The following is a 23,523-nucleotide window of genomic DNA, read 5'->3' as shown; positions in this document are numbered from 1 at the left end:
ACCAAGTCTTTCAAAGGTATATCTTCATTTTGACATTAAAATTTGAGACCATTCTGCCTCCTTGTCCACTACATGCTTTATTTACAGGGCACTAGGGCTTGGGGCTGAGGGCTCAGACTATAGGATGGGCCTCAACACCTCTCCTAGCTTCTCGAGCTCCCAGCCTCAAAGCCTTGCAGTCACCTGGGCTCCTGCTGAAAACACACACGTTGTGGTGCCACTTCTGCGGGTTCTGATCAGACCCAGGAAAGACCACAGAGTATTTTAATCACACACCTGGGTAATCTAGAAATATTTGGGATCGGTAATGGCTCTGCAACAGAGCATATTTCTCCAAATCTCTCCCCAAGGCTTTGTGCTAGTTCCTCTATGTTGAATGCCTTTTCCACCAATAAAAATGTTACTTTTCCTAAGTAACCCAATATGGTACCACTTCTCCAAGAAGCCTTCCCTGATTTTTCCCAAATGGAGGCTCCCTGCCTACAGCCTGCCCAACATTTCAGGTCTCATCCAGCTTACTTTATAAACACCTGTGTAGACATCCTCCTCCCCAACTGAGACTGCAGACACTTGCACCTGGTCTGCATGTGTACCCCATAACCCCCAGTATGCCCAGCAGCTCTTACCCAGAGAGATCGTTCTCAATCACCATCTTCTGCAGCCCAGCCGAGATGCTGCTACTGCCAGAGCCAGGAGTGGAGGCCAAGTCGTTGGTCCCTGTGAGCTGCCCACTGCCTGGGGTGTTCAATGCTGTGTGGACGTCCCTCAGGATTCGAGGCAGGGGCCCCAGTTTGGACACAATGCTCTGTAAATACACAGCAAGAGTCAGGTGTGATCTGTGGGCAGCCACTTGGGGAGGCCAAGTGCCCTGCAGCTGCTGTGGTTCAAAATTGCCAAGGAGCAACTTGGGAAGGCAGGCCCTGCCCTCCCCAACCTGTGAGATCCAGCAGGTATGGAAAGTGGCTGAAAAGGACAGGAATCTGCAAATGCGTATTTTCTCCAAGCTTCTCAGCTATTTGGTGGGGGAGGGGCACAAAAGGCCCAAAGGAAGAAATGGTGACCTAGCCCAAGCCTTCAACCCGTGTTTGTCCTATCTCTGTGCCCAGAGAGAGGAGCCCAGGTGGAACCTCAGAATTTGCCACAGTGACACCTCCCTATCTGAGAGGTTTCTGGAATGGTCCTCTGCTTATGCACTGGCTTCCATGACTTTGTGCAAAAAGAATGTGGAAACTCACGCAGTCAACACAGCACAGGCTTGAGGGGCAAACAGCTGGATTTGAAATCCTTGCTGCACCACCGTCAGCTGTGGCGGCACCTGCCACCTTCCCTTTGCCTGCTCCTACAGATGTGGAGGCTGGAGGTCGGCACAGGGGCTCAGTAGGCAGTGGCTGGTGCTGGCAGCGGTGGAGGAAGAGAGAGCCTTGGCCTCACTGCCATGGCCATCACCCTCCAGCGCCTCTCACAGCCAAAGGGCAGCGGACATCCGCAAGCGGAAGTGACAGCAACAGAGAAACACTGGGCCGGACTCGAGTGTCCAGCAGCAGTGCAGGGGCCTGTGTGCGGCCATCGGAAGGGTCACAGCAGCGGTGCAGTACGTGCTGATGTGAGAGGGCGACAACAGGGTGAGTGAGAGATGCACGCTGTGGTGCCCCCAAGAGTTTTCACTTTAACACAAGTGAAAAGGGAAAAGAATGCAGTGCCTGCGTGCGTACTTAACACACGTACAGAGATATCAGGAAAGCTGCACACCGGAGAGCCCTGGGTGGTCACCTCTGGGAAATGGGACAAGAGCAGGGACACCTTCCAACCTTGTTTAGGCAGTAACTACTTTTGTAAGGCAGCCTCTTAAAGCCTGGGAAGCACCACATATTCTAGAGGTGGAGTCTGGCAGGACTGGCCCTTGCTGCCAAGAACCCGTTCACTGTGTGGGCTGGGGCTACGGGGGCGACAGTGGAACCCCATGCCACGGAGGGCGCATGCTGGGTGGCTGCAGCAGAGTAAGATTCTCAACGGATGGTCAAGGGCACTTCCGGAAAGGTCACCTTTGTGCCTGATACGTGCAGCATCTTCAGAATCTACATTTTTCACCTCAGTGGCCTTAAAACCTAGAATGAGGACATTTTTGGAGGAGCAGCTACAGATGATCGCATTTCTCACAGGTAGAGAGCATGCCTTCATGCCCCAATCTGTCCTCTTGATGCGGAGTTTGCAGAGGCATAGCTAAAGCCCCATTGTGCGGAGTGGGCCGCCATAGCAGGAGCTGGCGAGTGAATGCGACGCTCCCCGCCAAGGAAATGGGCCCCAGAGATCGCCCAGTGCATGCTGACAGGGCCTGGGTTGGAACCTCAGGCTCCAGCACTTGGGTGGGCAAACTCTTTACCCCCCACCCCAACAGTCTGTCTGGAGGAACATCCCCCAGCTCTGTGGCATCCTCTAGCCCAGCCCCTGACCTCCCGCAGCCCATGGGGCCAGGCACCTGCTCTAGCTGGCTGACAGCCTCCCAGAGCAGTGAGTGCAGACTAGATAGCTCTCGGCCCAGATCGATGTAGCCCTCGAAGCCGGCTGTGTTGGAGATGGTCTCGGGGTTGGAGATCTCCAACAGGAAGCGTTGCATGTTGGTCCACTCGTGCTCCAGGAACTGGTTCATGAACGACATGTACTCCTCCTTGCTGCCAAACCTGGATGGAGGGCAGACTGGGTAAGTGCCCTGGGCCCCATCCAGGAGCCCCCTTCTCTGAGGCACCCTGCCTCCTTAGCTCCCACCCTTCTTCGCCCACTGTGGCTGCCTCCCTTACAACTCTCTCTCCGAGCTGACCGGTCTGTTCTGACTCAGGGCCCTCTGGTCTGCTGGTTAAGCCCAGAGACCCCTTTTCTGGGCCTTTCCTCATAAGACCTCCCTCCTCTTTCCCTGCCAGTCAATCTCCTTCCTTTTTCCCTCCAAGTTTCAATGGCTTAGTGCACACCTGACTTTCAATGCATGCTAGGTAGGTCTCTCTGCTGAGCTTTCAGATGTGTACACCCATGGGCACTTCCCCTGTATTTGGCCTGGCCAAGTCTGGCATCAGCTCTGTCACCCCAAAACCCATGCCCGCCTCCACCAGGCTTCCTATCCTAAGTGAGGATACCACCGTCCCCAACAGAGCTGAGCCAAAAGCCTGGTGGTGTCCAGCTTCTCCCTCTCTAGCTGCTAAGACCTGCTGACTCTATCTTCCAGTCACCCCTGACCTTGTGGCCACTGCTCCTGCGTCGCCACCCCTTGCCCCCCAACACTTCCACCTCCGTTTCTTTTGTGGGAGGGAACCACGGCTACCCTCTCTCTCATCCTGTCTCTCAGCTTCCCCCTGTGCTCCCTCCAACCCTCATGCCCCAGGCTTGCAGGCTGACAGGTTCAGGACGCAGAACAGATGAGGGCTAGCCTCCCTCTTGCCTCAAGCCTGCTAGTGGCTCCCACTCCCCTGCCTGCACTTCCAGGCCCTGCTGACCACTTATGTCTCACCTCCCGCTCCTGGCCTGGCACGTGATGAACCAGGAAGGCCAGGGTGCCTCATCCTGCCAGCACCCGGCCCTCCCAGGGTCTGCCCCGCCTCTGCTCCTGCTTGCCTCCTCCTGACCTGCAGCAGGGGGTACATCTCCTAGGCCAACCAGCCTGGGGCCTCCTGAGAGGCCTGCGTGTCTCTCTCTCACTGCTCTGCTGCTTATTCCACATCTCTCTCCATGTGGAAGTAGGGGGCCGGAGCTGGGGCCAGCTATGACTCAGGGAGGCCTGCTGTGGGGCTCCATCTACTACACTGTGAACAAGCCCTTCCGTTTCCATCCACTCACTCCAAGGTACAGCAGAGAACACTGAAGTGCTTTATGAGCAAAGACATCTTTCACGGCATCAAACAAGGGCAGTCTGAAACAAGCTGAGAGCTCAATCACACGGGACGGGTTAAAGAAACATGGGTCATTCTCCCTCGAAGGTGTATTAGTCTTTCATTGCAAAATGAGGCTTATGAATTTTAAGTACACGGGATAATCCTTATGATAAAACGTTAATTCAAAACAGCAGAAGGAAAAAATACCTCCTCTTCTCACCTTTGAAAATTAAGGAAACATATCCAAATGCCATGTACTTTTTGTAGGGGGAGGATGAGGTGTGGAGATTTTATTTTGCAAAACGGGGAAGGGAAGAACTGAGGATAACAGGAACAGAAGCGGGAACCACTGTGCAGCCCAACTCTAGGGCACAAGGACCCATGGCCATCCCAGAGGCTCCAGATGCTGCCGGAACTCTGCCCACGGGGGGGCCCAACACTCACTTGGCGAAGTTGGCCAGGTTCTGGGTGACCTTGGCGATGAGGGTGAGGGTGCGGGCGGTGCGGTCATCGGGGTACTCCTGCAGCAGGTTGAAGAGCGAGGGCGACATGATGGCTGGGCAGAGGAAGCGCAGAAACAGGGAGGCACTGATGAGCCGCTCGCTGATGTCCGGCCGCCCGCGGCTGCTGCACTCCTGTCGCCATGAGGCAAACACTTCTTTCAGCTCCCGCGGGAAGACACTGCAGGGACAGAGGTGGGAGGCGGTCATTGGGCCAGGGTTTGGGGCAGAGGGTTCAGAGCCTGGACACAGCCTGTGAGCCAGGGCGCGGGGGAGCCACCCAGCACGGTGGGGGCAAAGGGAGTGCCTGGTGGAAGGAGCAGGGCCACGGGAGCTCCAGGCTGGACTGGGGGCTCTCCACAAAGGGGGGCTGGCAGGGGATAGGCACAGGCCCAGAGAGGCTAGAGCACACAGGAGCCAGGTCTCCGTCCCAACCAGAGCCGATGGCAACAGCGAGCTTGCCACAGGGCCTCACCCTTTGCCTCAAACACCAGGCAGGAGGCTCTTCCCGGGCAGGGAAAGGACAACACAACCGGAACAGACTAGTGCTCCCTGGATGCCATCACTGGCTGCTGAGACTCACTCCTTTTGCTTGAATGTCCAGGACCCGGACACCAGAATGATCAAGATGGGGATAAGATGAGAACACAGCTCTCTACTTTCTAGGCAGGGAGGGAAATGGGAGGCAGTGAGCTCCCCAGTGGGGCCCAGTGAGGGTGGGCAGGGTTCCAGGCACCCAGCTGGGCATCTGCAGCCTGCCACAGTCAGGGCCCCCTGACCAATCTTTAAGTGGTTTTCCTATCTTTTCACCCTGAAAGACACACCTCCCACCCTTGGGCATGCCGGGCCCCAGCACTCTGTGGACATTACACTGTCTCTGTTACTAGCTCAGGGTACTCTGAGCAAGTGCCTGGCCTCCCCTGAACTTCAGTTCCCTCACTCTTCCGTTGAGAACAGGGTCTGCCCTGCCAAGTTCACGGGACCATCTCAAGGCCACAGGAAGCCTTGATCAACTCGAAAGGCTTTTGCCTGGCAAGCTCAGCACCTGCCCAGTGGGCTCCGTGCAGTGCATGTGCCTGAACTAATAGGAGTGTGCTGGAGAGATGGGGGGAAGGGAAGGGGCTCCAGCCCAGGCCCTCAAAGTACCTTACACAAGACCAGGCCGGGGGCAGCTGCTGAGCAACATCTGTTGGCGGCCCTGTCCAGAACGGAAAGGTGCCTCTGGGCCTCTGACAAATACCAGAAAGAGGAAATGGAAAATTGTCCACGGATATGTTTCTCTGCGTCCCACACCCAGTCTGCTCTGGGAACAGGAGGAAGAGGGTGAATGCACAGCCCAGCCCAAAGGTGGGAAGTACATTCCCCAAGAGTTCAGGGCTATGCCTCCACCCCCAGGCCCAGGGGTCATCTGGCCCAGCCCAAGGGGCCAAACTGGCCCTAGGGGGATTACCTTGTGTGGCCCAGGGGCAGAGGGAGCCGGCAGGAGGACAGTCACTCTAGTGGCTCTGGCTGTTCCCTCCACTCCCTTCCCAAGGCTATCACTCACCTTGCAGCCTAACTCTGCCTGTCTTTCAGGAGCAGCAAACCATTCCCGGGCCCTCCTAGGTCCAACCCCGAGCTAGTGGATTCATCTGCCTCCAGTGTGCTCCAGGTACACGTGAGAAACAGATCTGGACACAGGCATAGCCCCACTCTGATGGGATTAGGGCTGTGGCAGAGGTTGGGAAAGAGGTGCCTGGGAGGGGTGAGTGAGACCACCATGTCTGATACAGTGAAGGGGGGCCACAGAGGGGAGGCAGGTTTAAGACCTTAGAGCAGGGAGGGAGGGAGTGTGTGGAGGTGAAAGTATGGGGTGAGGGAGGCCTTGCCAAAGAAAGGAGTAAGATACGGAGGAGGAGGCAGGGTGGCACCCCTGTGGACGGCTGAGAGGTCTCGCTTGCAGCCATTCCCCTGCCCCAGTGGGGGACACCTGAACAGGGCCCTGCTGCCCTGCTCCCTGGTGCTGCAGCTCCGGCACCTACCACAGTGCCTGGCACATAGACAGGGTCTGCTAAGACACTGACAGGTACACTGCCCTGTCCAGATTCTCAACACCGTGTCCTGCATATATTCCAGGATACTCCTTTGCATCTGAGAGCCCACAAAGGACCAGGACGGGGGCCAGGCAGAGGGGGGTTCCAAAATCCCAGAGCCACCACGTGGCAGCTATGTGAGGCTGCAGCTGTGTCAGCAGTGCCCTTGCTAAACCTCCCCTCTGGGGACGCCTGAGTGAGTGGCTCAGCCTTTGGCCCAGGGTGTGATCCTGGAGTCCCGGGTTCAAGTCCCACATCGGGCTCCTTGCATGGAGCCTGCTTCTCTCTCTGCCTGTGTCTCTGCCTCTCTCTCTCTGTGTGTCTCTCTCTCATGACTAAATAAATAAAAATCTTAAAAAAAAAAACAAAAAAAAAAACCCTCCCCTCTGTAGTTTACAAGTTGGGGGCGATGGAGCCGAAGGGCCTCGCCCAACACCCCCCGGGTGCCCTGGCACAGGAGGGGCAGGGCCTGGGGAAGGGGCCCAGTACTGACCAGTAGGAGTTGATGATCTTGCAGAAGGCCAGCTCGCAGCACATCTTGAGGTTGCCCTGGTGCTCAGGGAGGTCGGCGGCAGAGCATTTGCTTGGGTCGACTTCACAGTTCTCATCTGACTCATATAGTGCTTTGATGAACTCACCTGGGGTCAGGAGGGCAGGGAGAAGAAGTAAGGACTGGTGGCCCCGGCCCCACTCTGCCCACCTGCTAGCCTGCACCTGCCCTACCTAGCGCATCCTGCAGGTACTTCTGGCCCACCAGCTTGAGGTACTCTTCAATGGCCTTTGTAGCCAGCGTGTTCTCCCGGAAGATAAGGTGCTCGTTATCCCCGCAGCGGTCTACCTCTGACATCATTAGGTCCGTCAGGAAGTCCTGGGAAGGCAGGAGGTGAGAAGAGCAGACATAGGCAGGACCCTAGGATCCCAGACCCGCTCTGCAGCCGGAAGTGTTCACTTCTTGAGGCTGCTCTGCGGCCGTGCTGCTGGTGCCCACCTTTGGGGGCTGCTGGGAGGTGAGCAAGAGCAGCCTGTGGAGGGCAGACACCTAGAGATGGTGACACAATGGGGGAGGCAGTCCCGGGCAAGAGCATGCCACCTGGAGCCATTACCCAACCGTGCCGTGGTCAGATCCACCGCACCAGGCCTGGCCAGGGGACCAGGGCAGAACCTCTTTCTCATCACCAGCAGCACTGGAGAGGACACAGGCCACCCTCCCTCCATCATACAAGCAGCTGCCAATATCTACCCACCCATCACTCTGCTGGGGTCTCCCGCATGAGACAGACTTGTTCTGCGCAGCCCCACAGGGGGAAGCTGTCCAGATGCCCCCTGGAAGGCAGTGGGCTGGGACTCAGATGGCGAGAACACAGTCCTCAGCTTGGGTGGTAAGGTGGTAAGGACCCTCACTGCTGTGGGTCCCAGACTTCTGGAAGGCAGCTGTGAAGCTAATGAGGCTATGGGTCCCCTACCAGCATCACCGGAGGACCCTGGGAGGAGCCCGAGCCCACGCCCTCCCTCCTGACTGCAAAGATGTGGTTCAGTGAACCTGCCTCCCTCGGAGCCCCTGCCTCCTCATTCCCTCAGCCATGCCTGTGACTTGAGGGAGGGGAAGACAGAATCAGAGACCCAAGGGAAGGTGACTGAGGTGGCAAGGTACCCAGCAGGGGCCAGGGTCTCTGGTGCTCTGGAAATGCCTCACTCCACTATGCACAACTTTGGGTCCTTAGAGATCCTAAGTGGCCCTTGAGATACAGAACTGAGTTCTGGGAGCAGGAGACCTGCCAATGGAGGAACAGTAGGAGCCACAGGGAGAAAGGGAAGTGGCCGTTGCCTCTGGGTACAACACATAGCCTGAGGACCTCTTCCTGCCCTATAGATAACTCGGAGAGCCCCCTTCTCTGACACACAGAAGCAGAGGCAAGTCTTGCATCGGGCCTTGTAACTCCACTGGGCTCCTGCTCACGTTCACAGGTCTTCCGCAACTCCTGGGTTGGGTGCTAGGCCTAGGCTGGGATTAGGAGGAGCTCTTGAGAGCTAAATCCCAACACGGGAAACAGGTACAGAACAGAGAAGTGACCTGACCTAGTCCACACACAGCTCCTTGGGCCAGATCTGGAGTGGGAACAGCAGGGAGAAGCCTTTGGAATCCGAGAACAGGAACTCTGCAGCCACGGCCCAGGAGAGTGCAGGAAGGCACTCACACAACCTTTACCTTGGGACTAAAGGGCCCTCATCAGACACTCTGCCTCTCACCAAGAATGCTCCATGAGTTCCCAACTGTTCAGAGAGGGGGATCTGATATGCACATCACCCCAGCTTCTTGGGCCTATTAATTCCCCAGGCCCACCTGGGGCAGCTGGAGCCTGGCTTCCAACTCCATCTACGGCGAGCACCATGAGCCCTAAGATCAAATTCACTGCAGATGGTAGTTGGCTTTCCAGGGCAGCCCTCGGGGGCTGGGTAGTGAAAAAACAGACACAGCAGCAGCAGCAGAGGCCTCCCTCACTCCCTCCGGGGGCCAGGGTCTCCCTCAGTTCACTCAGTTTCCCAGTATCCCCTCTGTTCTGACCAGGAGATCAGGGACAGGGTAGCCAGAGTCCATCCATCCTAGTCAAGTCTGAAGGCTGTGGCAGGAGGACGAAACAGTGCAGTCTCCCCACATGGAGACCATGCTGAGGAAGTCCCTCTCCTGGAGGTACCCCGTGAGTCAAATAGGTAGCGGTGGCCTGAAGGGGGCCACAGACTTCTGGAAATAGGGAAGAGAACAGGGGTCCCTGACAGGAGTTAAGCACCTAGACCCCCAACCTGAGTCTCTCCCCGACCCAGACTACGAGGGCTCAAGACCCTGACACATGGTGGTCCCTCACCTCCATCACAGGCCACTTGGCTCTCAAACTACACCATGTCCAAAGGGCAGAGGCCCAGCTCCTTTTTTTTTTTTTTTTTTTTAAGATTTTATTTATTTATTCTTGAGAGAGAGAGAGAGAGAGAGAGAGGCAGAGACACAGGCAGAGGGAGAAGCAGGCTCCATGACGTGGGACTCCTTTGACGTGGGACTCCCTTGATCACGCCCTGAAGGTAAATGCTTAACCGCTGAGCTACCCAGGCATTCCCTCCACCCCCTCCCCCGCCCCCGGCTTTTTTTTTCTTAAAGGCAGATAAGAGATTCGTATTTTATCCTCCTATGACAGGCCAGCAGCACCCAAGGCCTTCTGCAATGTCCAGTCCTGCTCCACTGCAACCATTTCAGGTAGCTCCTCACCAATGGAGGGGGCAGGGTAAGAGAGGGAATCCAACAGAATCATGCTCCACCATGTTGGGCAGGTACATAGCAGGGAACCTTCCTGAAGGAGCCTACTTGTCCCCAGAACCAGGTGAGAGGGGCTGAAGTGTGGCCTGGAAGATGAAACAGAGGTGGGGCCCCCCAAGCCTACAGGAGGGCCTGCTGGATGGCTCTGGAACAATTCCCATCCTGTGGGCTGTGGGACAGCTGTCGCCACAGCTGGCTGACTGCTGAATGGCACGGATACTGTATGTACCGTGAGTCTGTGTGTCTGACGTGGGAGGGGTGAGGTTGGGGGCTAGGATAGGCGGTCACCTGTCAGGGATGTCACGTGAATCCTGGTCCCCAGGTGCAGCAGGGAGGCTCCTCAAACCCACTCTTTGACTAGAAGCCACAACCCCATCGATCGGCTCTATGTGTGTGTTGATGATCAGCTCCAACCATAAAGGAGGGACACGAAGAGCCCCCCACTGTGTGACACCAACTCTTGAGTTTGGGGAGCCCACCTGGCTGTGATGGGCGTCTCTGTGAGAGCTGAAATCTGTGACTCAGACCTGGGGACCAGCAGGGGGGGCTTCGCATGGGCCACACAACACCTGTGCCCACATACACACCTTCACCTTGCCCGTGCTTTGCAGAATGTGCACTAGGGCCGATGCCATCTCCTCCTTGGTCTTGGCACTGAGGATGGGCTCGAGGGCGGCACACAGCCCCAGGTAGTGGTTGGTGATGTGCTCAGCGAATTCCTTGTACATCTCCATGGGCAGAATGGTGATGGTCTGGTAGCGTGCCTTGATGCGGATCATGGGTCCGGGACCCTTGGTGCCCTTGGGGTTGGGTGTCACCACAGGGTACCACTTCTCCACAAACTGCCGCCCGGCTACGGAGGCGGCTGGCAGGCTCACCAGGCCCAGGTAGCTGTTGCGCTCCTTCTTCTTCTTCTTGTCAGTCTCCCGGTACAGGTGCACGGTGACGGTGCGCAGGGGTGGCAGGTTGTGGAACTCAAAGTGCTCGCCCCAGAAGACATTGTCGGTCTTGAGCTTGCCTGTGGTGCGGGCATAGAGCACGTCGTCCAGGCACAGTTCACACAGGTACTTCTTCTTGGCCGGCAGGTCCTTGGCCTCAATCACCCACAGCTTTAGGATGTGTTCCACACGCCGGCTGTTGTCCTGCACATGCACAAGGGGGGCCGTGGTCACCGTGGGGGCTGGGGAGAACTCTCAGGCCCAGGACAGGCCCAACCCCAACACGGCAGTGGGATGAGGCAGAAACAGCTCTGGAGTCTGGCAGACAAGGGGCTGGGTCTCTGCTCTGCTTTGTACTAGCTTACTGACCCTAAGCATGTGACTTAACCTAAGCCTCGGGTCCCTTCTCTATGGAACAGGAATGAAACAGAGCAATAGATCAAGAAAGAGGCTGGCACAATGCCTGGCACGTAGCAGGTGACTGTGCCATTTAGCAGCTCTCTGTAGTTTGCTGGTCTGTAAAATCACTTAGAAGGTGACCACAGTTAGGACCCCTTCTTTAGTGAGGTCACAGTGACCAGGACTCATCCCGGGCCCTGAAGGCAGTCATGGAGGCAGCCATGGAAGTAGCCAATTACAGTAGGGGATCTGTGACCCTGATGGCAGAAGCCTGTGGGCCCAGCAGCCTAGGTCAGTGGTGCCCCTCTGAAGGAGGCAAGGGTCCAAGCTGGAACTGGATGCATAAGGAATCAGCCCAGGGACGGGGGGGGACATGAACTCCAGGCAGCAGGGCACACCAGCACCCAAGTCCCTAATGGCCCCACACCTCTGGCCCAGCCTCGTCAGTGCGCGGCTTCAAGGATGGAGACCTACAACCCGAGTCACCTTGGCCCACTGGAGCTCCTCCTACACGGCCCAGTGCCATGGCCCACTTGGGGGCAGCCCCCACCCCCCATCGTAGCCCACACCACAGGTCCCCACCTCTGTCCCTCTTGTCAAAGTCTGAATCTGCTGTGGGTTCAGCCTTGGTCCTCCCTGTCTCGGTGACAGGGGTTGCAGGCTTACCTTGTTGGGGTGTACTGCTCGCCGAAGGTTCTCCATCCACTTATCCCGCTCAGCTGCCGATCGGCAGGAGAAGCACTTGCTTCCTGACGACGTTGTCACCTGCAAGGGACAGGCAGGACAGTGTCAGAGAGGTGGGGACCTCAGCCACCAGGTCTGTGACGCAGCCACAGGAAGGGGCAGAACAAGGCTCACAATGACTAACTACATCTGCAGGTGCTGCCCTGCGACCCGAGGTCCCAGAGCAAATCACCAACAGCAGGACAGCGCAGACCCGCACCAGTCGGTGGCCGTTCCAAGCTCCCCACCCCCTGCCTCTGCGCCCCCGTCCACAGGAAGGTATCTTTCTTGTTCCAATCTCACTCCCAGAGATGGGAGGAGAGAAGGTGTGGGGCTCCCTGTCCAGGTCAGAGGGCAATGCCTACCCCAAACCTCCCTCCACAGTAAAACCACAGGCAGAGGAGACAACCATGGGTAAGCACCAAGGACTGCTTCAGTCCCCAGCTGACATCTTCTGATAGTTATTTTTTGCCAAATAACAGTGACAACAGTGATGGGCACAGAAACTTAACATTTTTCGGGGGGAGGGGGGTACCACACTGGAGAAATGAGAATTGGGTTACCTACATGTGCTGGGCCCTGGGGTCCTCCTGCCTGGAAGCCTTACCCTCCCCCATCTGACTGTTGCTCATCCTTAGGTCTCCTCCAAGGAGGGAGCCTGACCCACACAACTCCTGCTCTGCTCCTGCCATCCCCAGCATCACGCCAAGGGCTCTATAGGGGGAAAGTGGACTCCTTATCCAACCGTTCAAAGGCTTGCGCAAGCCACAGCACCCCCTTCTGTGGACAAGCAGACAAGCACCATCTTCAGCCGGTCCCAGGCTAAGTCAGAGCCTGGCTGGACCAGGAGTCTTAAACCAGAAACGGCACCAGTGGGCATGGGGTGTGGGGCAGGTGCCAGGCCCCACTCCATTCCTTCCCCAGGGCCAGGGGTGCCTGGAGGTTATCCCCGAGTAGCTGATTTTCATTACCAGGCTCATTCCTCTATTAGAGAGCTCCCCTAATCATGCAAGAGTGCTGAGAGCAGGAAGCTTCCCAGAAACAGAGGTGGGAAGAAAATACGAATAATTGGAGAAGCAATTAAGAACTCCCAGGAACACCTGCAACATTAGTTGCCATGGTCCTGGTTTGGCCTCAGGCTTGCTGTGTGGCTGCTAACAACTTCTTGTCCACTCTGGGCCTCGGCTTCCCCATCTATCGTGAGAGTCTGGGCAGGTAACCGCCCTGCACAGGTTGCATAGCGGTCCCTCTGCTCTCAAACCACAGGTCACAGAGAGCGCAAGAAAGTTTCTGGCTCTCATTATGCAGAAGGGAAGTCAGGCCCCAAAAAGGGAGTGCTCTCCACTACCCCACACTGAATATAAGGGGTTTCTAAGGAGGAGCGAGCAGGCTCTGGGGCTTAAGCAATTCTATCCAGGCTTTCAGTCTTCACCCATGGGGACCTTGTGCCCCCAGGCAGGGATGACAGTGCTGGCCTGTCTGCAAGGAACCCACAGAGCAGGAACAAAGCCCCCCATCTCCCAGCTCCACCTGGTCTCTTAGGAGCCAAAAGCTAGGAGTAGATTCCAGCCTTTCCCCCAAAGAACCTGGCCCCTGCTGAACCTGGCCACAGAGCACTCCAGAACAGCGTCTGGATGCAACCTGGCCTTGCCAGGACATGACACCAGTACCCCACCCCACCCCTGCTGTGGGACCCACCTCGAAGCAGTAGTCCTGGCCCAGGATGCTGCTGTGCACAGGCTTGATGACCACCTCCTCCTCCATGCTGAGGTCCAGCGCTTCTACCGCGCTGCTGGGGCTGAGCAGGGACTCGTGGGAGCGAGACTCCTTCAGCCTGGGCATCAGATGGGACCTGGGGATGGGGGGTTCTTGTGTCAGACCCAGACTGCCGCTCCCTTCCCCTTCCCCTTCTCCAGGAGGCCTGCCCAGACCTCCCAGGTGGAGACAATCACTCCTCCCAAGAAAGGGGCATTCCAGTGCTGGAGTTAGAGACCCACCAGGCCCTCTTCTTCACTGAGGGACTCTGAGCAAGCGGCTCAGCCTCTAAGGGAGCAAATGGCTGAGAATCAGGCCTCTGCTTAGGAGCTGAACATCAGTACCGAGTTCGGGGAAGGGTCCTGGCCTTGGAAACCCATAGGAACCAAGCAACCTTTCCCACCTCTTCTCCTTGGCCCTCGTCTCCCTCCCAGACCAAGTAGTCACCCACTTGTTAAGAATGTCACTGTCCACAGAGCCCTTTCTCATACAGCATCCCACTCCATGCACCAGCCCAGCTCAGGGCAGGACAGCCAAAGGGACTTCTGCTGCTCCCCCTTACAGATGAGGACCTGAGGCTCAACTGGGAAAGGATGTAGCAGTCCTTGCATGGTACCCAAGATGCCTAAACTCAGACAGGGTCCAAGATGCTGGAGGCTGGGGGCCTAGTCACGGTCAGTTGGCCCGATGCAGGCACAAAGAACAAAGGTAGTTGGCCACCTGGTGCTCAAATGGAGCCCACACCTGGCTTTCAACCCGGGTCCACTGCTCACTTACTGTGTGGCCCTGCACAAGTCACTTCCCCCTCTCTGAGCCCTAGTTTCCTCAGCATATCATACGGAAAACACCTCATATGGCACCTGCACCAGTGCTGGGCAGAGTCCTTCTCAGAGAGGTGAATGTCCTTTCCAGAGCCAGTGGCACCCAGTAGTGCCCCACTGATGCCCCTCCCACAGCTGGGACCTGAGGCATGGAGGACTCCTCTGGCACAGAAGCTGGGCAGGCCCTGCCCCTACTCATGTCCATGGCCCAAACCCCTGGCACTGGCACAGGACCCACCCTGGGCTTAGCCCACCTAGACCTCCTTCCCCCAATACCCTTGCCTTTCAGTTCCCGGCCTCCAATGGCCCAAGGCTCAAGCCATCATTCTCTTCCTGTCTCAGCAAAGACCCCAGCTCAGGCAGGAGGTTCTGGCAGGGCACAACCCTTTAGCCCACATTTCCATGACCACTGGAGGTAAGGGGGAACTGAGGCTCACTATATGGGGGCTTAGGAATCCAGAGATGAGCCAATAGGCCTGCCCAGCCAGCCTTGCAAGCTGTGATAGGCCACCCTCCACACCCCAGACTCTACATGTCCATGCAAGCGTCTTCTCTAACATGGAGTTAGAGTTAGTGCCATGCCAGGCACTCCATGGGAGTCAGCTGAAACTGGGATCCCAACCCTTGGGAACCCCATAGCCTGACGAAGAGATCCAGTTAGCCTCCCCGCAACTGTTCCCTCAATGCCCAGCAGGAAGCTAGCATAGGTAAGGCTCAGATCACTCGGGCTTAACTGATGCGTTCAGGCAGCCTCCTTGAGAGCTCCAGGGGAATGCACAGACCAGAGGGAGGCTGTGAGGCAGGCTGAGATCAAGTTAGAGCCAAGCCGAACCCCCAAACCCATCTGTAGAACTTAGTGAGGTCAAGTCCACTGGCACATACAGTGACACTGCCTCTGCTCCTCCAGCACCCTCTCTCCAGGAGGCAGCTGTCACAAGTACACACCATGGCCTGCCACATCACTCAGTTCTGGGTGCTAATAGGCACCTTCCCTTGACAAGCTCTCCAGGCCCTGCTCCAACGGCCCATTCTCCGCCCCCATCACAGCACTGACCTAGGCTGTGGCTGGGCCTGTAGGCCCCTCAGCTCCAATATGCCACCCTGGGCCCCCCACACCATGGGGCAAACTCCAGGCCTCCCTCCCAGAATGGGGCTTCATATGTCAGTTCAAGAGATCCCCTGCCCCAGCTGCTGGGAAGAGTCACTCCGCCTAGCAAGGGCTAGAACCCACAGCCCCTTATACTTGCTGTCCAAGACTGAAAACCCAGCTGGTAGGCCAGGATCAGACTGCTTTCTAGGCCAGCCTGGAAACCCCTGTCAGGTAAGGATGCTGGGAGGGCAGAGTGGGGACCCAGGAAGTACAAAGGGAGGAGCCCCAGCCTCCTGCCTGAGGCGTCTGAATGAGGTAGCTGGGGAGAGGAGAGGGAGTCATGGTTCAGTAGACTGGTACTACCCAGGGAGAGCCAGGGGGGGCTCTGGTTTTACAGCCTGGGAGCCCAGCAGGTCCAGCAGACCCCAAGGCAGCCACAGCCTAGAGCCTAGAGCCTGCAGCTGCAAAACCCTCCCCCCTTCCTTCCTCACCATCCTGTTCCACAGACATGCCCCAGCTGGCCCAGGAATCCCTGGGAAGGTTCCCAGCTGAAGAGACAGCTATGGGGAAACTCACAGTTAAGGCAACCTGGCTGCAGCTGGGCAGCTGTGGCCCTCTCAAACTCCCCTGGGCTTCTCCAGGCTGGGGGACCTGGAGCAGAGGCTGTACCCTCATGCACCTAAACTCACTGGGAGAAGGAGTGGGGGGCAGGCGGCACCTGGGCCAGCCATTAGCTACTCCAAGGTCTGCCAGGCTGTTTCTGCACAATAGATGGCCAAGCCAGGCAGCCTGGGCTCCCAGATTCACACACAGACATATGTCCTTCCTGCTCAACTTGGAGACTACTTGTTCCTCTCCTTCCCAAAAGGCTCCTGGCAGGAGAGCAAGGGACACATGAGGCTCAGGGGGAGCTACTCTGCTGTGACACTGCCAGGGCAAAACCTTCCGCAGAGGTGAGTGTGCCCCTGGTGGTGGCTCCTAAGATGACTGAGGCTGGGGAAGGAAAAATGGTCACTTGGTCACTTCCTGAACCCAGCAGGATCAGCAAATGGCCTGAGAACCACCTCCTCCAGGAAGCCAGCCCTGTCCCAGGCCTGCAGGACCCCCTAATGCTCCACACCAACCCGCCGCATCAGCCCTTCACCCAGCCCTGCCTATGCCCCAGGACAGCATCTGAGGCCAGCATCTTGCTCATCTACAGGCTGGGCAAAAAGCCCAACAAGACAGGGAAGGAGGGTGGAGGTCACCACAGACTGCCCAGGCTCCAAGGGGACGGTGAGTAAGCTCAGTCTCCCTACCTAGGAAGTGCAGTAAAAGGTGACCAGGTGCCAGATGCTGCCTTGCTCCCACTCCCAGGTGTCCTGCCCATAGGCACCTGCCTCCATTTAGTGCAGGGCACCCACCTGCTCACTTTCACATCTCTTTTACCAGGACTATTCATTTACCCATTTTACAGAAAGTGAAGGGGCTCAGGGAGCAGCAGTTACAGGATCTGCCCAAGGCCCTGCTGTAACGGGATTGATCTGGGAGCCCTGCCCATGGCTGCCTTGTGTGGTGTGGGTGGCTGGGGCTTGATGCCACTGTACACAGGGTCTCTGTGTCCCCCAGTGCCTGCATCAGGTCCGTTCCTTCCTGCCATTCCATGGCAACCCAACACTGCCACTGCATGGCCCCCTCCAGTGCCCAGCCATCTGATGACGGCTTACCTCGATGACCTCCTTGGTCCCTGGAGACCACAGCCACCACACCAAAGGGCCTCTACACTGCTGCGGCCCAGGTCCGAGCTCATCTCACAAGCACCCTGGCAGGGACACCAGAGGACTACACTGGGCTGAGACGCTGGCTAGTACAGATCTCCATCGGGCCTGTGGGCTCCATGCATCTGGCCCTCCTCACCGGGGCAGAGGGGGCACCCCTGCACCAGGCCCACAGGAAATGTCACAGGTATCCCTTTGCTGAATCCTCACAAGGCCAAGAGGCAGATACGGAGCTCACTTCCACTTCACCGGGAGAAAACAAACCTGCTCCAAGTGGGCAGGCACTGGGGCTCACATTCCTCCTAGCCCTCCTCCAGACCTCAACCCCAGGGAGCGGGGAACTCCCTTATCTGAAAAAGGAGGATCTTGTTTCAAGCAAAAATCAACAGTTAACGAGCATTTACTGAAAAAGTGCTATCAAGAGGATCTTCAGAGAGGCATTTCTCAGGCCTTGGAGCCCAGAAGAGGGGTTTTTGGTCAGGAATACACGGGATCCAGTATCAGCCCTGCTGGCTGGGGTCCATCTGCCTGCTCCACTTCACCCTGGGCTGCTCTTCCCCAGGGGTCACAACTCCCTCAGGCAGGCCTCCCGGCATATGCCGTCCCCTCATCCTCTCCAACCTCCAGCACTCAGCATCAGCACACCCTCCTCCACGAAGCCTTCCCAGATTCCCAGGAGACAGCAACCTTGCCAGCAGTCCCAGCAACCTGATAGTCATGAGGCTATGCTGGGAAGGTCTATCACAGACCATCTTCCTCCCTGGCTGGGGGCTCCTAGTGGACAGGGCTGGGTCTGGCTCAGAACCAAAATTCAGGGCCCCCAAGCACCTAGACCAAAGCCCCAGTATCCCAACAGCCAAGGTCAGCTAAGCTCTGGAAAGGAGGAGCTCAGCTGGGATGAGGGCAATCCTCCTGGAGCCCTCAACCCAAGTGATTGGGAAAAGGGACAAAGGTGACCCAAGCATTGGTCATCATGGCAGCTGCCTGCTCAAGGTCAGGTGCCAAGAGCAGCATTCCAGTGCTCACCCAGAAATCTCTAAGAAATGTCCCTGCTTTGGCCTTGTCCAGTTATGGGCTTTGTCCACGTCTCCCAAGGCCAGGAGGCTCCTTGTACCCTCCAAGGCTGCACCTCCCACCACTGCTGCATTCCTCTGAGACGTCCCTGAGTCCTAGACACAGCAGATTCTCTAGACCCTCAAGAGACCACAGACACTAGAAGCCCTGCGTCTCCTCCCCAACTGAGGCCGTTCGCTCAGGCCTTTTACCTCCATGGCATGGAATCCTCATACTTCCTGGGAAGGGGATGGTACCATGGTTCCCAGGTCAGAGACGGGAGTGCCAAGGCCATAGGGTAGGGAGACCTGCACTGGACTCCCCTGCTCTGGAGAGCTGTCTTGGCCACGGCCTGGGGGGCAGTGCAGGGCCTCTTCACCAGCCTTCTCCATCTGGACCACAGCAACACCACCCTACTGGATGGGCCTCTCTACCCAACATGGCATCACTCCCACCCCTCTGCTGTTCCCTCACGGCCTAAAGAGAATCAAGTCATTGTGCCTCAGCCTGGTGTCCAAACCCTCACTGAAATGCCCTCTTTTCTACCACCTCACACCACACCCTGACAACTGACCTAGACTCTCCTCCCCACTTGGTCCCTGGTCCTCCCTCTGGGGCCCTTTGCCCATGCTGCTTCCTGAAGCCCTACTGCCCCTCCCTGTGCGTCTCTGCCTAACAAAACCTTTCTTTTTCAGTTGAGGCCCAGCCCAAATGCTGCCCCCTCCACCATGCTGCCCTGGTCTCCCGGGGGCAGATACGAACTCACACCCAGGCCATATGGCCGAGCCCCATATTGCTCTCCCACCTGTCTCTTCACTGGAACCTCAGGACAACCCACCAGGACTAAGGCACTGCACCAGAGAGGCCGGGTGGCTTACCCAAGATCATGGGGGTGGTGAGCAGTGGAGTGAGGCCTCAACCCCATTTAGCAGAGTCTAAGGCCAGCTCTATCAGTGCCTCCACCACCTTTCCATCACCCCACAGGTGGCTGAGCAGCCAAAGGCCATGGCCAGCTGACCTGCTCACCATGACCCACTCATTCTGGGTCCAGGTGGAAGACCCAGGGGGGCTGGCGAGGGTGGGACAGCCCTTGCCCAGGAAATGTGGGCATGGCACAGGCACGGGTGGAGCTGCCATCGGAGATACAGCCAAGCGCCAACAGCAGCTCATTGTGAGGGCCAGGGAGCAGGAACAAGAGGACATTGTCTCAGCTCCTGGGCCACAGGCTTATCTGATAGCCTTCTAGCCAACCCACGAGCTGTTTATCAACTCCAGCCTTTTTTCTCTTCAAAGGTCACTAACACAGAAGTTTAGCAAATTCCCCATTATTTCAAGGAGGGAGGAGACCCCAAAACAAAACTCGTGATAATTAAGCAGTCCTATCTGACACGGGGAAGATGTTCCCAGCTACAGGTGGGGTGAGTTGAGAGGTTGCATAGCCTGGAAAATGAGGTTCAGAATCTCCTTCCAAGTCTCAAAGGGGCAGAGGGAGTTGTCCTGCACACCCCAGAGGGTAGAGCCAGGACCAGGAGAGACCGACCGCCACTCAGGCACAGCTGTCTCCAAATAGGCCAGACTGGTTTGGTTTTAAAGCAGTGAGCGCCCTATCTGCGGGAGTGTGTAAGCAGGAACTGGGAGCCCCTTTAGGTACACTGCAGAGGGGATGCCTGCCCTCCTGGAGGATGGCTGGGTAACAGGCTGCATGCGGGCATAGTAAAGCCCATGAGGGGGCCACTTGAGCCCCTCAGCCTGTGACTCCTGAGCATAGCATCTCCTGACCCAATTCCCACTCCTGTTTGTGTGGTCCACTGCCAATGCCCATGGCCACAACCAGGCCTGGAAGGGGTAGGAACCCTGGACAAGGTTGATCTCAATGGAGGAGGTGACCACCTGAGGGCTGGCAGGACTTGTGGACTCTGGAGTCAGGTCAGAACACGTCAAGCTCTCTTCTGCCCGTTACAGCCAGGTGGTCCAGTGAGCTGTGCTGGAAACCTCTGCCCACAGTGGACAGAGCCCAGCACTGAAACACAGGCCGAGGGTGCCAACGTTCTGGGAATTGAGTGGCAAGACACAAACAGGGCAGCGCCCCGCCCGGCACATCCAGCAGAGCCATTTCTCCCCAGGCCCAGCCTTGCCCTGTCGGCCTGGGAACCCGCTGCTGAGAAGGCCAAGGCTCACTCCTGGCCCAGCTGCTGTCCCAGGGGAGTGGAGAAGAATGCAGCTGCCTAGAGGCTCCCATGGCCCAGGGGAGACAGAGCCTGTCCTTAAAAGGCAGGGAGACTGGCTGCCCTGCCTGGGAAGACTTCCTGGGATGACAGGGCCTGAAGGCACGGTCCCTCTTGGCCCAGGGTTCTCTCAGTCCAAGGCAAGGGAGCGGGTCCTAGCAATCACTGGAACCAGTGTGACCCCATCTTCACACACAGAGTGAGCCCTGGGCTGGTGATGCCTGGTCTCCAGTCTTCACCCTGCCCCTGGGAGCATGTGCTTACCCTCCACACTGCGGAGCTGACCTGGCAAGGGAGGGTCCACACTCTGGACACCAAGATAGGAGAACAGGACGGCTCCTCATAGGCTATGGCTACAGTGCGGCCCAAGGCCTGGCTCCTAGAAGTGCCCCACAGATGCTGATTTAATGATCAACACTGCTGTGGCCTCCTGGACTTAACAGCCACTTAGTAAGCACCTCCTGTGTGCCCAGCTGTGTGACAGGTATTTCTACCAAAGTGGATCCAATCATAGCACGGCCTTCTCCCAACAGCCCCGCACAAAAGGCAGCATCACCCTAGCAGAAAGGGGGAGCAGGAACTCAAATAGGTTTGAAGAGCCTTGGCGCACAAGGCCACCTTTCCCCTACATCCCCCAGTTAATCCAAAGAGTCTGATGAAGGGAGCCTGAAGACACCAGAGGAAACAGGCTGAGAGAATGGAGTGGCTTGGCCAGGTCACAGTCCAAAAATGAGAGCTGAGACCCTTAGACCCTCATCACCATCGTCTGGCCAGTCCTCAGGCCCTCACCAGGAGGGAGACAAGAAACCTGGTCGGGGGTCCTCGGCTCCTGTACTGGGCAACCCTTAGCCTGCCTGTGACCCTGGGCCTCCCTTTCTGTGGACCCACAGACTTGGTGCAGAGCAGCCCTGAACAAGTTCCCTCCTCTCTAGGAGGGGTCTCCTCGCTTGCTGGGCTACTTCCAAGAGCGCCGTGGAAACCCCAACATGTCAACAACCCAGGAACATAATGGACCAGATACTAAATACCACTAATGCCTCCCACCACCACCTACAGTGCCTGCAGAGTGAAACCCTGTTGCTGCCTGTTGGTGATTTGGGCCACAATTGGGCTGAGACCAGGGATGTGAGGGCTGCTGGTTCTGGTCCAGCATCCTGACCATACCTTATCCTCACCCTTTCCAGTGTGATTCTGTAGTCTAACGGAGTTTTCAGGAACACATTTACCTCACTTATTTCTTTTTTGTGGGGTGGAGGGGGGCAGGGGACACGCAGAGTGAGAAGAAACAAAAAACTTTCCGCCTAATCCCCCAAGTCATCCTGCAGCCTGAATAATTTCAGGTTTTTAATCAATAGCTGTCAGAGTTGTCAAATTACTTTGGGGACCGCAAAGCAGTTTTTAAACATTCATAAACCTCAGCAGAACAGCGAAGTGCCCTGAATTTTAAAAGAAGAGAATCTGAGGAACACTCATTGAATAGGATGAGATCTGGGCAAATTGAAAGTGAGTTGAGGGCGGCCAAGTGCCCCTCCTGCCTCTGAGTGGGGACAGCTCTCCGGCCTCTTCCCTGGTCCCCAGGAGAAATTACCAAGACCCTGGCCAGGGTGCTCAGATTAAGGAGGGTGACCCCTCAAAACCCCGAGCACCCCCTGCCTCCCCTAGGAAAGCCCTCCGAGCTCTGACCCCAGCCTCATGTTCACTACAGTCCCCCAGGACCCCAGACGCCACCCCACTGCACGCTAGCTGGCCCTCTGCCCGAGTGTCCTTCCCACCTTCTCCACTTGGACAACTCTTGAGAATGGTTCAAGGCCCTGACTGAGGTATTCCCCCGCTGCAAGCACCGTCTGCACCCCTCTCCTCCTCACAGATAAGAATCTACCCGTCCATCCCCTTGGTCCCACAGATCACACCACCGAGGATGAGACTGGTTTCTAACTGGTTCCCCAGCAACTCCCCCCCACCGCCACCCCCCGCCCCAGCAGCAACCATAAATACCTCTAACAGCTGCCTCAGGCCCTGAGGGACTCATGACCCAAGCGAGGGAAAGATGATGAAATAAAAAAACAAATGAGCTGAAAACCAAGGACTTCCATCCCCCCAAGGAAGCCACTTCCCGCTCTGGCTTATCTAATCCCGCCCAGCTTTCCACCTCCAAGAAGCCCTCCCAGGCTCAGCTGGCCCCTCCAAGAAACATGAAGGTGAGGGCAGAGGCAGCATTTTCTCCCCTCCTAATACTACCGATGTCCATGCCATGTGGCCTTCTGTTGAGGGTGACAAAGCGGTGTGTGGACTGTCCTTCCCCACCTCTGGGCACCAACCTTCCTGCCTCAATGAAGTACCAACCACCTGTCAACACAGCCCCAGCTCCTGGCACCATGCCAGCTGATGACTGGTCAACGTAGCGAGGTCTCCTTCCTTCAAAATAAATACGCACGGGACTTCGGTCATGTTAATTAACCCATATGTCTCCATTTTTTCATCTGTAAAATGCGGATGACACCACCTCTGACATGCAGTGAGCCCTATGATCTGCCTTGGTTCTGGCTCTGCTGGGACACTCTGCCCCTCCCCATGCCAGCAGCACTTCTCTGGACGCTCCTGGCTTCTTCCCGGGCACACAGATATTTCCAAGATGCCTCTTACTCAGCCCGGTATGCAGGGCCTGCCCCGCCCTCCCTCTATGTGGGCTCTTGGAAAGCCTCTCTGCCATCTGCCCCCAGAGGACTGTCGCCACTCCACCCACCACTCCCAATAGCAGGACGGAGCGTACTGCCATTTTAAGTGGGCACCCCAAGCCCCCGTTTGAGGGGAGACGGACACATCTGGAAGCAAACACAGGCACCCTAGCTTCCAGCCCTAGTGTTCATCTCCATCCCTGCTGTCTAATTCCAGCCACAATTTGGGACGGAGGGGCTCTGTGGTCTTAGGGACACAAGAGTCAAAGATGAGAACAGGTACTGGGCCAAAGGAGCAAAGATCTCAAGCTGGCGTCTCCTAGAACTCAGCTTCTTCACCTAGCAAATGGGCTG

General features: G+C 57.1%; 1 protein-coding gene across 10 annotated transcripts in view; it reads right to left on the bottom strand.

The window, feature by feature from the left end:
- The window catches only part of DAB2IP (DAB2 interacting protein), a 189,727-nt gene that overhangs the window by 14,424 nt on the left and 151,780 nt on the right, over window positions 1-23,523 (bottom strand). For all 10 annotated transcript variants that reach the window (XM_077850520.1, XM_077850521.1, XM_077850519.1 and 7 more), the window contains 8 exons: window positions 13,492-13,645; window positions 11,737-11,835; window positions 10,321-10,875; window positions 7,153-7,297; window positions 6,923-7,067; window positions 4,302-4,538; window positions 2,477-2,678; window positions 627-805 (listed from right to left, as the gene is read on the bottom strand). In XM_077850520.1, the coding sequence (XP_077706646.1) occupies window positions 627-805; window positions 2,477-2,678; window positions 4,302-4,538; window positions 6,923-7,067; window positions 7,153-7,297; window positions 10,321-10,875; window positions 11,737-11,835; window positions 13,492-13,645 (1,716 nt within the window). The remainder of the gene's footprint in view (window positions 1-626; window positions 806-2,476; window positions 2,679-4,301; window positions 4,539-6,922; window positions 7,068-7,152; window positions 7,298-10,320; window positions 10,876-11,736; window positions 11,836-13,491; window positions 13,646-23,523) is intronic.

This window comes from Canis aureus, chromosome 16, assembly GCF_053574225.1.
Source record: "Canis aureus isolate CA01 chromosome 16, VMU_Caureus_v.1.0, whole genome shotgun sequence".
NCBI classification, from domain to species: Eukaryota; Metazoa; Chordata; class Mammalia; order Carnivora; family Canidae; genus Canis; species Canis aureus.
This window is presented reverse-complemented; position numbering and strand designations above follow the sequence as displayed.